General features: G+C 45.4%; 1 protein-coding gene across 1 annotated transcript in view; it reads right to left on the bottom strand.

The window, feature by feature from the left end:
• The window catches only part of ABCC4 (ATP binding cassette subfamily C member 4 (PEL blood group)), a 1,754,849-nt gene that overhangs the window by 908,399 nt on the left and 831,311 nt on the right, over positions 1-15,139 (bottom strand). The window contains exon 13 of the mRNA XM_078657605.1: positions 5,678-5,764. Coding sequence (XP_078513731.1) covers positions 5,678-5,764 — 87 coding nt within the window. The remainder of the gene's footprint in view (positions 1-5,677; positions 5,765-15,139) is intronic.

Genomic DNA, 15,139 nt, shown 5'->3' on the forward strand with positions numbered 1-15,139 from the left:
AGAGTGGAGGGAGGGAGAGACATAAATAGAGTGAGGATGCGGTAGGAGACGATAGGAGAGATGACAGGAAGTGCAACAATGTGGTTCAACAATATACTAGAAGAAGATCAACAAGTAAACATTAAATCAAACAATCAGCAATACAATTAGGGGAGAAGTGAAAGGCGAGAGAAAGTAGTGTGGGGTAGGGGAGGAGAGGGAGTGTGGATAAGGGAAGAGACAACCATAGAGACGAAAGGAAGTCTGTCTAAGGTTCACAGGAAAAACAGGGTGGGGACCAAGGGCATGTGAGGGCAGAGGACAGAAGCTGGAAAGAGTCGGAGCGGAGAGGGGGGGAAGGTTGCATACGGTGCATAAGGTTTGAACAGACAGAGGCACGTATCTCCTGCCTGGGGGCTGTATTGTCTTGTTGGAGAATGCAGGCAGTGAGACTCTGTTCATCTCCGATGGGTGAAAAAGCTGGCGTAAGCGAGTCCTTTGTTTCTAAGTTTGTGTCTTTATTGGTGGCCATTTTGGGGTCAGGCGGCCCCTTCTCAGTAGTGCGAGCTGGGGCTTTACAACAGTTGCTGCAATCGCCCGGGACACTGCGCGGCGTCCAAGGCAGTGAGGAGTGTGTTGCTCAGCGGGTGTCCTGCCCAGGGTAAAAGGAGTAATGTAATGTAAGGCGTTTTTTATACCGCGCTACTATCGCTCCAAGGAGCATCTAGGCGCCAACAGAATGACCCAGTGATGTAAAACGGTTCGGCTGCTAATGTTAACTATTCCCACTTTCACACTAGAGTTCTAGCTATGGTGTCCTGTAGCTTAAAAATCCAAGTTTTAAGTTCTAAGTTCTAAGTTTTAAGTTTTAAGTGAGGGGTTGACCGGTGCACACCAGTCTATCTTGCGGCTCGGGTTGTCAGTGCACTGCTCAGTGTATGTTCGCCGCAGCACCCAGGTCATCCAAAGCAGTATGCCCTGAGTGTATGTTCGCCGCAGCACCCAGGTCCTCCGAAGCAGTATGCCCTGAGGGGGGGGGGGGAGACCCCCGGGGAGTTTGTATAGTCTGTTGACGGAGCAGGGGTCCAGGTCCCGACCCTATGTCCCAGTGGTGAGGGTGGCCCGATATGTGAAGCAGGGAGAGCGGTTATGCCTCCATTTTAAAGTCAGGCAATTCCTGTGGCAGTCCTAGGAGGGGGCATTCAGTTCAACAATGAGGCCTCGCCGGACCCCTCAGCCAGGGAAACGCCGCTGCAGGAGATATATGGGGGGCCTCGGCTCACCTGATGTCCATGGTGTTGTGAGCGCTTCCGGGGGGGGGGCTACTGTTTCTACCTCCTCACTCGCGGCGCTCCACGGGTGCCATCTTGGGGTCAGGCGGGCCGAGTTTGCCGAGTCCCCCAGGAGGATGGCGATGAAACAATGAGCGGTGGCGGGCCTCCAGGTCTTGGTCTTGGTCACAGCGATCAGGTGCCCCCTCGGATTATGGTGCCGCTGCGTGGATCGCCGGGGTCGGGACTCTGCCCGGGAAGACGGCAGCTCGGTGCCGTCGAAATGGCGGGACGCGCCTCACCAGGACCTCCGAGTAGTGGGGAAGACGGGACCGACGTGGGAGGGCCTCCTTGGAGCGGGCCTCCGCCGGCCCCGCGATCAGTGGCTGAGATTATTTCAAGTATCCCACCAACACGTTTTCATTTTACTATGTGTCGCAGGTATGCTCAGACGTGCACCCAGTGTTGTCTGTGACACAGGACTCAAGCTACATCCTTCTGAAGAGGCCATAGTAGGCTGAACCGGGTCTGGGTTTATTATTTTCCTATTCAGAGGAGACCAAGCCTGGCAGTTCGGGTTGGACTATTCCTAATACAGCAGGAACAAGGCTGATTTACACATGGCTAAGTCCCATATGAGATGGCATGAAACACAAGGGACGGAGACAGGGGCCCAATCCATCTTAGCATAGTAGCTGCTCTTCATGGGCTGTTCCTCCCACCATGTTAACTCTCTAAGGTGGGTCTCTATGAGCTTGGCTCTGAGCAAACTGCACTGGCTCCCAATTAAGAAACGTCTTTCCTTCAAGGCTATTGCTACCGAGCCTTTAGGAAGACAGGGGCCAGCTATCTGCACCCGCTTATTAGGTGTTACTCTCCTGCAAGGTGTCTCAGGTCCTCTGGGACCTTCCTGGCTCATATTCCCAGGGTTAAGAAGTTCCACATTGGGAGCAGATCTTTTAGTTTTTTGGCTCCCAAGTTATGAAACTCTTTTCCTCTCTGTCTTAGGCAATCAAAAACAGAAGCTCTGTTTCGGAAACATGTGAAAACATGGCTGTTTAGATAGAATGTTGGTTCTGTCTAGCCTCTCTGTAAACCTCCTTGGGAGTTTCAGACTATGCAGCACTGGGACAATTCTTTCGAAGTAACATTCACGCTTTAGAAGTTCTAATATTACTATTATGTTATTCATGGGCTGCTTAGCGGAGTTTCCTGGTTTGGTGCTGGTGCTGCTGGGTAGACTCCATAGGTTATTCCACCGATGGCCCCAGGAAACCACATCAACAGCGGGTTCTCCTTTATGATATAGACCACTGGTAAAGACGGTAAGTATCCACACGCACAACTACATCTACTTCAAGCATTTCACAGCATCACCCTAAAATGTTTGGAGACATTTCCAAACCTTATGCAACTCACTCAACACCTCTCATGTAAACCAATCTACAACCAACACCCTTTTCAACAACGGCCAAAGGGCGGCCAGGGACCCTACCCAAACCAAAGCACTTTGCAACTTGGTCAGGGATGTAAAGCGTTAAATAAAACCTACAATACAATGTACATTCACTCAGCCTGGCTGCCTCGTGCACAGGCCGGGCTCACACGCTTTGGTCAATTGCCAACAAATATATAACCAGTAATTCATATTCATGTGAGATAGAAGTGAGGCGTGCAGCGGGAGCCTCGGGAGCTGGGCTCAGCTCCTAAACAGAGCTAGCATGCCAACAAAAAAAAGATGAAGAAGATTTACAGTTTCTGGCCCTATTAATCTATCATTTTCTTGAATTACATTTCAAAAGAAATCTGTATGGCTAAAGGGTGAACTTGTTATGTTTTTCTTGCAAGTCATTTCTTGCGCAAACAAACAACAATGTTCAAAGTGAATTTAAAAGACAACTGTTTTTTTTTGTTTCCACGCGGTAAATTGATTAAATGGGATTAAAAATGTGCTTGAAAATTTATGGATAAGTACAAATGTCCAATTGTCTATTCAATTCCATGCCGAGTGAGTGAAAACATATGTGCCAGTGACAAGCTGCTGAGCGCCATGTTATACTCCTTGTCTGACAGATTCCATATGCAAACGACTTCAGTGTTGGAGTCCTGATAAATGCCTTCATATCCTCCGGCCACAATGGGTAACAAATGCATTCAATGCTGAGAACATTTTTTCAGCACAGGAGCATAATCAGGAGAGGAAAAGTCGGTTCCGTTTGGAGTCGCGGACGAGAACTAATCATTAAATGCACTTTTCTGACATTGCGTTGCTACAGCAGTCAAACAGTCTGATGACAATTTTACGGCTGCTTCACACCTATCTAAAACTTCTGGAAGATCACAGCTTTCTAGCCTTTTCTGTAGGAAATAAACATCGTGCGAAGCTACCCATCCAAGTCAAATTAGTTTTCGGGCAGATGTTTATACCGATATTATTTTTTCTGTTTTCTTTCACATAGAACATTTAGATCTCCGTCTTAAATGGGGGCCTCGTGTAAAGCAGGCGCGTTTCTTTCGGGCACGGTTCTTGCACCGAAGAACGTCCTTCATTCCCATGCCCCTCTGCGTTTTTATTTGCATCTATGAATGAAGAATTGTTACCACAAACTAGGGGGAATATTTACAAGCCGCTATCGCCACCAAAATGTCACTTTCTAGACGTTGTGGTGGCGATGGTGGTTTGCCTTATTCACAAGGCCTTGAAAATAAGGGCCCCTTTCACGCTATACATAGTCGAAAGGGGCGGGCAATAGGTGTTGTGGTGTGCGTGTTGCCGCAACACCCATTGATTTTGACGCTGCCTCATATTTACAAGGGTGGAGTAAACATGGGGCAGTGGCAAAATTAAGACCAGGGAAAACCTGGTCTTCTTACGCTGGCAAAACAATGAGAAATGTTTAATTTCTTCTCGTTTTTGCTGTTTCCATGTGTGCTGCTTGTGCAGCACACATGGAAACAGCAAAACACCATTGATTGTTTGTGTGCAGGAAGGTGTTCCTTCCTGAACATTAACATCCATTACAAAAATGTATGTTTTGCAACTTCTATGTGTGCTGCATCAAGCAGCACACACAGACGTTACAAAACACCACTCAAAGATTGCTTATGTGCAGGAAGGGACACCTTCCTGCACATAAACAATCATTCTTCCCAACGCAGACACTCTTGCACTATGGTGCAAGGGTGCCGGCATTGGTGCTAGGCAGCTAAATTTAGCGCTAGTGCAGGGGGAAATGTAGGGCTGCACCATATTGTTGTGAATATGGTGCAGCCCTGCGTTTCAGAAGTGGCAGAGCGCTGCATTAAGCCAAGAAGGATAACGCAGCGCTCCGTCACTTTCATTGTTGATATGTCCCTATGTAGATAGTAAAATAGCGGTGCCTTATGTCGTTGGTAGCATATTGGTTACATAAAGAGGTGGTGAAAGGTGACTGAAGGGTCAGTGCATCCTATATAATCAAAAATAGAACACTCCAAACTGCATGGCACCAGAATAGAAAGTGCTTGACTAACTACAGCGCTTGCACTTACTTACTGATATCACTGGGTTCCCATGGAGAAGCACGCTACCTGTCCACAAACTGTTTCAAAGCCTCGTACCGAGGGGAGGCAGAGGCCTGAAGCGCTAAAAAAGTACCCGTATCAGACATATTTAAGACATAAGAGCATAACACATTGAGCCCAGAAACACACAATTTTGGTAGAGTGCTCAAGCTAGATTTATAATCCAGGTCCACGGGCACTAAAATCTGCAATTTGCCCACTAGAGCACGTCTTTCGTAGTATGGCCCTTAAGTTCATAAAAAACATTTGGCAAAAGTGGTTGCAAGTGGTGCACTGTCTTTTATCAAATGCATTGTTTTTTTGCAAACCAACATATGTTCAAACGTGTTGGTTCGCGGATTTCCGATTTGAATAGTGTCGCAATCTGGCCAACCTCAATAATATTCATGAAGTAAGTCATAAATTGCGACCCACTATGAATCGCTGTCATCCCAGAGATGGTGGCCTGTTGGGGTCAACAGACAATCATTATCTGTGATTGCTTTTAAATAAAGTAATTTTATAATGCTGCCTGCTGTCCATAAGGAAAAAAGGATGTGCTTAAAAAAAAAGTTTCAAAACTTTTTTATGAGTAAGCAGTAGTCCAAGGAGCCACAGTTTGCTAATAAAAAAATTTGAACCTTTGGGAAAACAAAATAGCTTTGAACATAATATCCCAAGTCCCTTTAAATGTGTACTGGTCTTTAGGGGAATTTAGAAAGTGGCGCATCAAATACATGTACATTTCTAAAACCTGAAAAGGCATAACAAGTATCCATTCAGTAGATTTGAGGCAGAGGCAGACCACGTTTCCAAGGCTTCTGATCTGCTGACTGGAAATATGCAAATATTTTAAGCAGTGAGGTCTCAAAGAAGCTACATACTTATCAAATAGGTGCCTTCCGACTTCAGCATCGACTGCACTGAGCGGGTCATCCAGAAGGTAGATATCAGAATCTTGGTAGACTGCTCTGAAAAAGGGAAACACAAAGATATGCTTATGAGTGAGCTACTGGTCGAGAAAAACATCTCTTATTTCGCTGTTTACCTTTGAAAAAGTGACTAATGACGACATCTGCTACTTTTCTCATGTTAGGTGACACCTTATGCTTTTTTTGTACTGGATCTACAAAATACCTGAATAATATTATAAACTTACATGACAAAATACACAGAATGCAACTCATAAACACAGAAGTGACCCTCCCAATTATTACCACAGCTGATTAAGCCGATACAGTCACCATCACAATAAGAGAAAGTGCTTGTACACTGAAGCGGAAGAATATGTCTAAAACACGCCCCATCTCTGTGCAGATTACTCAACAGCCAAGATGATACCAGTATTCCCATTGGCTGCGCGTAATCATTTTAAGGTACCAACCAACAATGATTTGGGCAAGAAGCATCGAAACGCAATTGAAAACCTTGATTTGAAAATTTACGTGGGTCTCTAGAACAGAATTACCAAAGTAGACTGTTTTGGGAAAGAGGCAAAGTGGGCGACCAATTCACTTACTGGGATAGTTAAAAAATTGCACACAAAAACTTGGTTTTGGAGCACAGCATTCCCAAAACAAAAGCTTCCCAATCCCCAATTTGGTTTCCCATTCATTGGGGCCAGTTGGACAATATTTGGGAAGAAATTGTGGTCACTTTATCTGGTGTGTAATATAACAATTATCAGTAAAAGAACGTCAGACAATGGAAATTCGCTCCCTTTTAAAGTTGTGTAGTTGGATTTACTAAAGCTACAGCACTCATTGTTGAAGTATTTAATGTTTGTCTAATCCTTCCATTTTCTTCTGACAGTGCAAACTCTTCCTTAAATTTGTACCATAATAGACCAGATCCCCACTTTGAAATCTGTCTATTTGTGTAATAAACATATATCACCATTGCTGTGATATGTCCAATGTCCTGAGGTAACTGGTTTTTAGGAACCCGTTGGTGCCAGGGGATAACACCCGAAGACCTCTGAGTTCTCCCTTGTTCCGGACCACAGAAACACGGAGTCTTCTAGTCGCAGTCAAAGATCAAGTTTTATTGGTAGCTACCAAGTAACACGTGTCCCAGAAGTACACCACACAGATAGTAGGTTCTCGGGAGACTGTTCGTTTTTACAGAACCAGCCTTCTCCTTATATACAAACACAATAGCTTCGAGCAAGAATTCTTGAGTTTATGATATGGCTATACACATATTTCTACAATAATACAAAGAGCGAAGTCATGTAAGCAAGCCCACATTTTAGATGTCCAGTTCGTTGATAGATTACCCAGTTAGGCCCGGAACTCCCATCAGATATCGATGAAACCTCAATAAAGAAGGGCACCTCCTAGTCATAAAACTGGCCATAAACAAGGAACGTGGACAGGTGCATGTTTGCAGAAAGCATGGTCTGTATGTAGTGAATGGTTTGTGGAATGTTATGCATTGATGCTATCGTATTCGGCCACTGGGCGAGGAGCTGCCCAAACAGGTCTGGCTGAAGGCAGTGGAGTCAGTTGGGACAGGTCAGGGGGAAGTCAGGGAAGGTGGACGTGTCCTTTTGGATCAAGCTCGACCTTTAATTGACTTATCATAAGGGCAAGGTACAAGATGGATGCTGCTTACAAAATGGAGTTTAAAGGGTCGGAACGGAAACTATGATTTAGGGGTGTTGGCAACCTCCGATCATGACGCAAATGCATAGGGATGATGTCCTAGTCATTATCGGTTCGTCGATACTAAATTTGTCATGGTATGTTGATGTTTTGTGACACGGGTATTGGACCTCGATATCGGGATAACAACAGGGTCCAGATTTCCAGAACCACAGACCCTCCTTTTGCCCTTATGTAAGGCAATAACTCACGTTAATCTGAGTCCAAATCGGTATGGAGAAATTCGTGGAGATGCTGCTGTAGCATCATTCTGTTACTCCGTTCGTCCTTTAACACAGGCTTCCGTACACATGAAGTAGCACAGAGGCCACATGGTGCAGGAGCGCACTGTACACATAGGCAGAACATAAACAGAAGTGCTAAGATCATCCCAATGAAGATCAGTGTTTTCCATCCCCAGCCGGTGATCAGTTCCCAGAACCACCCCAGCAAGGACCAATCCCCTTTCTCAACGTGAAGGGAACCAGATATTTCATGTAGTTTAGAGATGGCCTGGTATACTGTCGGCGCAATATCAGGGATGAATATACAACAACTGGATTGGATGACTCTACACACACCACCACGATCGGCGAGTATGATATCTAGGGCAATTCGGTTCTGAAGGGTCATAAGTCGATCCGACTGAAGCTCGGTTGTCAAATTGCCAAGGGCTTCGGCCGTTGTAATCACGGCGGATTCAACTATCCTCGATAACTGACGAATATTCCTGCTGTTCACCATAGGACCCCAAAATGGCAGAAAACCCTTTGCAAAGTCAGCGAATTCCAGACCCGCGGTGTCGTCTTTACTCACGACACCCCTAGCTGTCCTTGTCCGATGGTAATCTGCTCTGGCCGTGTAGGTGGGAGGCAGCAGAAATGAGATAAAACATGTACCTGAGAAGTCAGGGGGCAACCACGTGTAGGCTTGGTCGTGGCAGACGAAATACGTGCCTTTGGCTGCTAAGAGTATAAGGGAAGTTCGAGAAGCGAACACATATGTTTCTGTGCAAATGCTCTTTCCTAACTGTGCCGTGGGATCCCTACCAATACCCTGTAAACATAAATGACCTCGGTGGGGCACTACCCAAACTGGGCGGGATTTCTTTGCTGCCTGGCTCTTGATCAGATAAACCCCATGTTTGGTCACGTTCCAACGGGTGTAGGGACTGAGTTCATCTTTGGGGATTGTCAGATATGTGTCGATATCCCTACTCATATTTCTTATCCCTGCAATTAGTGCCTTGTTACTGGAATCGCTCTCAGTGGAACGGGTCGGGTATGGTTCTAGGGCGAATAGGAACATGGTCTGGAAAGCCCACAGAGAACCATAATAACTGAATGGCAGAATGAAGTATGGGATCCCCTTATCGGTTGTGTGTGGCATGAGTCCGCATATCCAACAGTTCGAGGTGTTCATTATGGACTGGTGTTGGTGTAGAAGTTGAATGAAAGAGTTATTTACAAATTCGAGTCTTCGGGCAGACTCGTGTTCAGGTAGAAGGTGAAAGTAGTGTGGAGAAATAGTAGGAGGAGGTGGTGGCTGGGTGTCATTCAAAAAGGTAACTTTAAATACGAATAGAGTATAACCAGTCAAAAACACAACTATGCTACATGACATTAAAACACATATTATCAGGAATCTTCTTTTGGACAGTATCGTGCATAACTGTTTTTCAAAGTTCGTGAGTCTGATAGGTCTCTCTACCCTAGGAAGCTCCATCCTCTAGTTGCTGCCCGCGGTGGTAGATTGATTCTGCCAGGAAGCGCGCTCTGTTCAGTCCGGGGTAACTCCCGTGGAACAACCAGAACCGTTGACCTAAAACTTCCCCAGTTGCACTCCCCAGACTTCAACCGCGACCCTTGTTGTAAATAATCAACCGCGACCCTAGCAGCGGAACCGGATGGCGGTTCGAAAATCAAAAATGAGCAAGTTTCCTGAGAGTGAGAGAGCTGAAAAATCAAAAATAGTTCGTAGGGGAAAAGTAATCACATTAGTTTGCTTTTTTTTTATTAGTCTCTTGGGCTAGATCTTAGGTTGTACCGTCGTTTCCCAGGTACGGTGTGGTCTTCAAACAATGTCTCAGGTTCGGTAGTGTCTAACTGCAGAGACGGTGGCACAAGTCCTTGCAAAATATGATCACTCTCCTTTTCGGAACCAGTCTCTTTCAAACGTGCATCGCTGAAAGGGATGAAGCGAGGTACGGATTCTGTTTTGGAGTCGGCAAGTCCTTTATTGACCCACCGGTCGTAGGGAAGGGGCAGAGGGACCCGTTTACAATGGGTCCCATGTACCCAGTTCTTTTTGCCTTCCACCCGAACGGCAGATCTCGTGGAAAGAAGTACCAGGTGCGGTCCGGTCCACCTCGGTTGTTCGTTGTTGGTGCGCTGGAAGTTCCGCACCAGGACCCACGTGCCGGGTTCGATGAGGTGGCCTGGATCGTCAGAGGCTGGCGGAGAGGAACTGTGAACCTGTTGGTGTAAAACACGCAATTTAGTTGTCAATTCGCACAAATAGTCAAGCAGTACGGGGTGTTCTATTTCACTGAGTTTCTTTGGTCTTGGCACGCCCCAGACGTTGGCTGGGCGGCCAAACACTATCTCGTGGGGGCTAAGTCCTAATCTGGAATGGACAGTCATTCTGGTCGACAGGAGTGCTAGAGGCAGGGCGTCAGGCCATTTAAGACCTGTACTGGCTTGGATCTTGGCTAATTTCAGTTTTAATGTGCCATTGTAGCACTCTACTAATCCAGCTGATTGGGGGTGATTTGCAGCGTGGAATTTCTGGTGTATGCCTAGACACTCACACACTCTCTTCATCACGCATCCTACAAATTCACTTCCATTATCACTCCAGACAATTCTAGGCATACCAAACCTCGGGAAGAACTCTTTGACAAGGGCTTTGGCAGTTGACAAGGCGGTATTGTCCTTAAGGGGGTACGCTTCCACCCACCTGGAGAAGGCGCAAACAACGACGAGCACATACTTCAGATTGTTGCACCTCTCCATGTGGATGAAATCGAGCTGCAAAACCTCGAACGGGTACGTTGGAGGCGCAAAATGACCAGCTGGAGTTGGGGTTCCCCTACCGGGATTGTACTTTAAACATACCATACAGTTTCTGACCACATTCTCTGCATATTTTGGGATATTACTATCCTGCCATACTGGGGCCAATAGTTTACATATTCCTCTCGAACTGATGTGTGCAGTTCCATGAGCCATCGTTACTACTGCAAGTACGTATGCATTAGGTAATAGCCATCGCTGGTGTTCTGATAGTTCGACCCAACAACCATTCGCATCTAATCTACCTGTGCTTTCTCTCCATTCATTCACCTCGTTCTCAGTGGCCTCGGCTTGTATCGATTTCACGCTGTCAATGGTGTCCTCACACATTCCCACATCAGCAATCCATCTAGCGGGACCCACAACATACATTCGACTCATTGTGTTCCTTGCAGTTTCTTTCGCAACCTCGTCTGCAAATGCATTCCCGCGGCCAACATCATCCTGAATCTTTTTGTGTGCACTGCATTTTATGATGGCAACTTGTAGTGGCAAGGTCAGTGACTCAAGGAGCTCATTAACTAGCTGACCATGTTGTATCTTTGCACCATGTGACGTAAAGAACCCACGTTCACGCCACAATCTCCCAAAACTGTGAGCCACACCAAAGGCGTATTGGCTGTCAGTGTACACATTCACTCGCTTTCCTTTCGCCAACACACATGCTCTGGTAAGTGCAATAAGTTCTGCGGCTTGTGCAGAATTGTGGGAAATACGCGCGGTCTCTATAATGGTGTGTAATGTCGTTACGGCATATGCTGTAGTCGTATCACCATTCGGCAACTTGAAGCATGAACCATCAACCCATAAAGTATCATTGCATTCGGGAAGGGGAGTGTCCTGTAAGTCTACTCTCCCTTTTGTCTCTTCTTCTGTCCTAAAGCAGCAGTCGTGGTTATCAATTTTGTCTGTGTCTGTTTCTGTCGGGATGGGAAGTAGCGTAGCGGGGTTGAGTGTATCACACCTCTTTATGTGGATGTGACTTGCTAGCAGTGTAAGTTCGTAACTGGATAGTCGAGCGCTAGTGAGATGTTGTGTCTTTGTCCTGTTTAGCAAAATGTCTACTGCATGCGGAACCATAACGATCAGAGTATTATTCATGACTAATCCAGCAGATTGTCGAATGCAGACAGCTGCTGCGGCGGTTGCTCTCAGACAACTTGGAAGGGCTTTAGCCACAGGATCTAGAGTTGCCGAAAAATACGCGCATGGGCGCTGTTTGTCCCCAAAGTATTGCGTTAAGACTGATAATGCACAACCTTCCTTTTCGTGGACATATAATGTAAAAGGCTTACTGTAGTTGGGGTTTCCCAACACAGGAGCGGAACATAATGCATCACGCAACTCGTGGAAACTCGTCTGACAATCGTCAGACCAGGGCATAGGATTGGGTGTGTCTTTGCAGAGTAGTGCCAGCAAGGGTTTAGCTAGTAGTGAGAAATTCGGTATCCATTGTCTACAGTACGATGTAATGCCCAAGAAGGCTCGAACCTCTTTCTGTGTCCTTGGGGCACTTAGTTCTGCGATTGCCTGTATTCTTTCTGGTGTCAGTCTCCTTCCCTCCTTCGATAAGATGTGACCTAAGTAGGTTACGTCTTGTCGACAAAATTGTAGTTTGGAAAGAGAGACTTTGTGCTTCATGTCACATAAGTGATGCAATAATGACAACGTGGCTTGCTTGCAAATTTCTTCAGTGTCTGCAGCGATCAGCAGATCGTCTACGTACTGAATCAAAGTTGACCCATCTGGCAGCACAATTGTGTCTAGTAGTGTTGTTTTTAGAGCCTGACTGAATATTGATGGGCTTTCGCAGTAGCCTTGAGGAGCGCACTTGAAGCGGAAGCTTCGTCCTCCTAAATTGAAGCCGAAAAGGTCTCTACTCTCCTCAGCAATCGGGATGCTGAAGAAAGCGTTCTTCAGGTCAATCACCGAGAACCAAGCTGCTGAAGCTGGAACCATTGTCAATAAAGCAGTAATGTCGGGGACAACTGGGAACTGTGGGATAACTACCTTATTTACTTCTCTGAGGTCAATCACAAACCTATACACAGGGGGCTGTGAAGGATCCGTACGTTTTAAGACTGGCAAACTGGACTGTTACAAACGTTACCTGTTGTTTCTTCGATAACATCTTTATCGATCAGATCATAAACGATCGTTAACAACGCCTTTTCGCATTCGCTAGATATTTTGTATTGGGGAGTACGTGGCAACCTAACGTTGGCTTTCAAAGTTATGACATACGGTGTTATCTCCAAACGACCGACATCATTAGAACCATTAGCCCAAAGTATATCAGGAAGTGATAACAATTCAGTTGGAATATTTTCCTTTGACAAATACATTGGAGAAATGACTTTCTTACCTAAAGTAAGTTGTACTCCCAAGGGGGAACAGTATAGAGTCGCATACAACCTCTTTAGTAAATCCAAACCTAACAAATTTTCACCGCAACCTGTTGTCAAAATGAGGGGTGCTTCAAATGCGCATGGGCCAACAGAAAGTGATATAGGACTAGAGATCGGGTTTCTAACAGGGGCGCCAGAGAAACCTACTGAGACATTCATTTCGCCAGACAAAGGTGCGCCAGGAAGTTTCGAGTGCATAATAGAACTTTTTGTAGCACCAGTATCCAGCAGAAATGGCTCTGACACTCCTGATGTAATTACCTTGACATAAGGTCCATTCTGATCTACTGGAACTGAAACAACTCCCTCTCTTTGTCCATGGCTGTCCTAGCAATCGTTACCCTCATTTTCGTGTTCGGTGTAATAGTCGTCAGCATAGTACTGAGCTGACTTAGACGATGCATTGTCGCAGGGTTTCTGTTCTCACACAGAACTGTGCACAGAGGAGTGGAACCTCGGCGAATTAGGGTGTCCCAAAACTCACCTTAGCAACCACCTCACCCCTTACCGAGCTAGCTACAGTGTCTCATTGGACGTATCAAACTCCCAATGTTTAGACAAACCAGAACATGAACTTATAGTACCTCAGGGTACGTGGAACTCATGAACACTCTTTCGTTATATTATCATTACAAACCAGAACATGGAGTAAAGAAGACACATGTGCATTTGAAATGTTTATTTACTAATGCCGTCTTCTCAGGCGCAGTATCTTAGATAATACAAGTATACTTATTATCAGTAGCAAAATTATCAGCATAGTTACTAAGACATAAAAAGCGAATGGTGACAGCATGTTAACATGCTGTAATGAATAAGAGTTAACAACACTTATATCTCACCCTCCCTAACACATATATTATATTATTAGCTAAGAAGGTCTCTTTGGGTTGTTTTAGGGCGGGCCCATACCTTATTGTCCTAGCATGAAGGAATCACATCAGCATACACCAGCTCTCTCTGCATGTGCACCGCATCAAGTGTGTTATATGTGTTTCGTGCAAAGCAATATCAATCCCGCCTGAAGCCAGAGTTGGCAAAGGCTGCACTTGTGTTATGACTATGAAGGCGTGGAGATCAGACCTCATAACAATTCCATATTGTGTTGTTCCTGAAACTTCAGCACTCTTCGTGCAGACATAGTTTATTAAGCAAAGCTGATATCAGAGCAATAACATATTATTCTCACATACACCACGGCAAACTACTAGGTTGAAAGCTAAGTCAACAATTAAGTGTCGTGTGCAGAAGTTGCAAGAAAGAAAAATGGCGTTTAAACCTCAAATGTACCTATGCTAACTTAACACGATATAAGGATATACAGGAGCTATATGACACCCCCCCATGATCCGAGAACGGACAAAATATGATAACAGAAGTGCCATCTCATGAGAGCAGAACTCAACAGTAAATGAGCATGAATTGAAATTAAAGAATAAAAAGGTAATGCTAAAAAATAGCCCAAAAATATAATGTGGCTCAAGCCAATAGGCAAGACAAAATTAAAAATTCATGACAAATAAATCAACGACATGCTATAAATCAGCAAGTCAATATGAAGCAGTGTCTATGTGGAAAAGTAAATTTTGTCATGTTCTGTGTCCCTACGCCTCATCCATCATATGTTATGTGTGCATGACCAATATGCATATGTTACTCCCCATGTCTGATTAATGACGCAATTACAGTTGTGTCCACCTCTAGTATGCCAGTTTCCAGGCCTCGTGAATACTACGAATATCAGGCCTATGTAAAGTAATGTTGCCACGTTTCTCAGTGTGCACGTTATTCCATTATAAAGTCCCCGTTTCCAGGCCTCAACAGGGCCCGGACACTAGATTCAGCTCCTGTCTCCTGAAGTCCTCGCTGAGGAGCGATGCAGCCCCCACCTGTATCCTCGACCCTTCACTTACTTCCTGCCTCGCAGTGCCCGGTGCAGCTTGGCTCTGCCTCTGAGTCTGCCAAAAGTATGTTATAGTTCCAGTTATCAGTTCAGTCCTCCTTCTCTGCATTCCTAAGCTACTGAACTGCATCAATAGTTTCCGTCATTGTCTAGCCTTCACGTCTCCATGTTAAGAGAAATACTGTATTTAATGGTCATTTAATATTCTTCATCACGCACTACATGTAGAATAATGCATGGTCCAGTCCTAGAATCAAGTTAGCCTCTCCCCTCCTGACTTCTAGTTTATATCACCATGTTCTCTAAACATCAGATA

This window comes from Lissotriton helveticus, chromosome 8 (genome assembly GCF_964261635.1).
Source record: "Lissotriton helveticus chromosome 8, aLisHel1.1, whole genome shotgun sequence".
Lineage (NCBI taxonomy): Eukaryota > Metazoa > Chordata > Amphibia > Caudata > Salamandridae > Lissotriton > Lissotriton helveticus.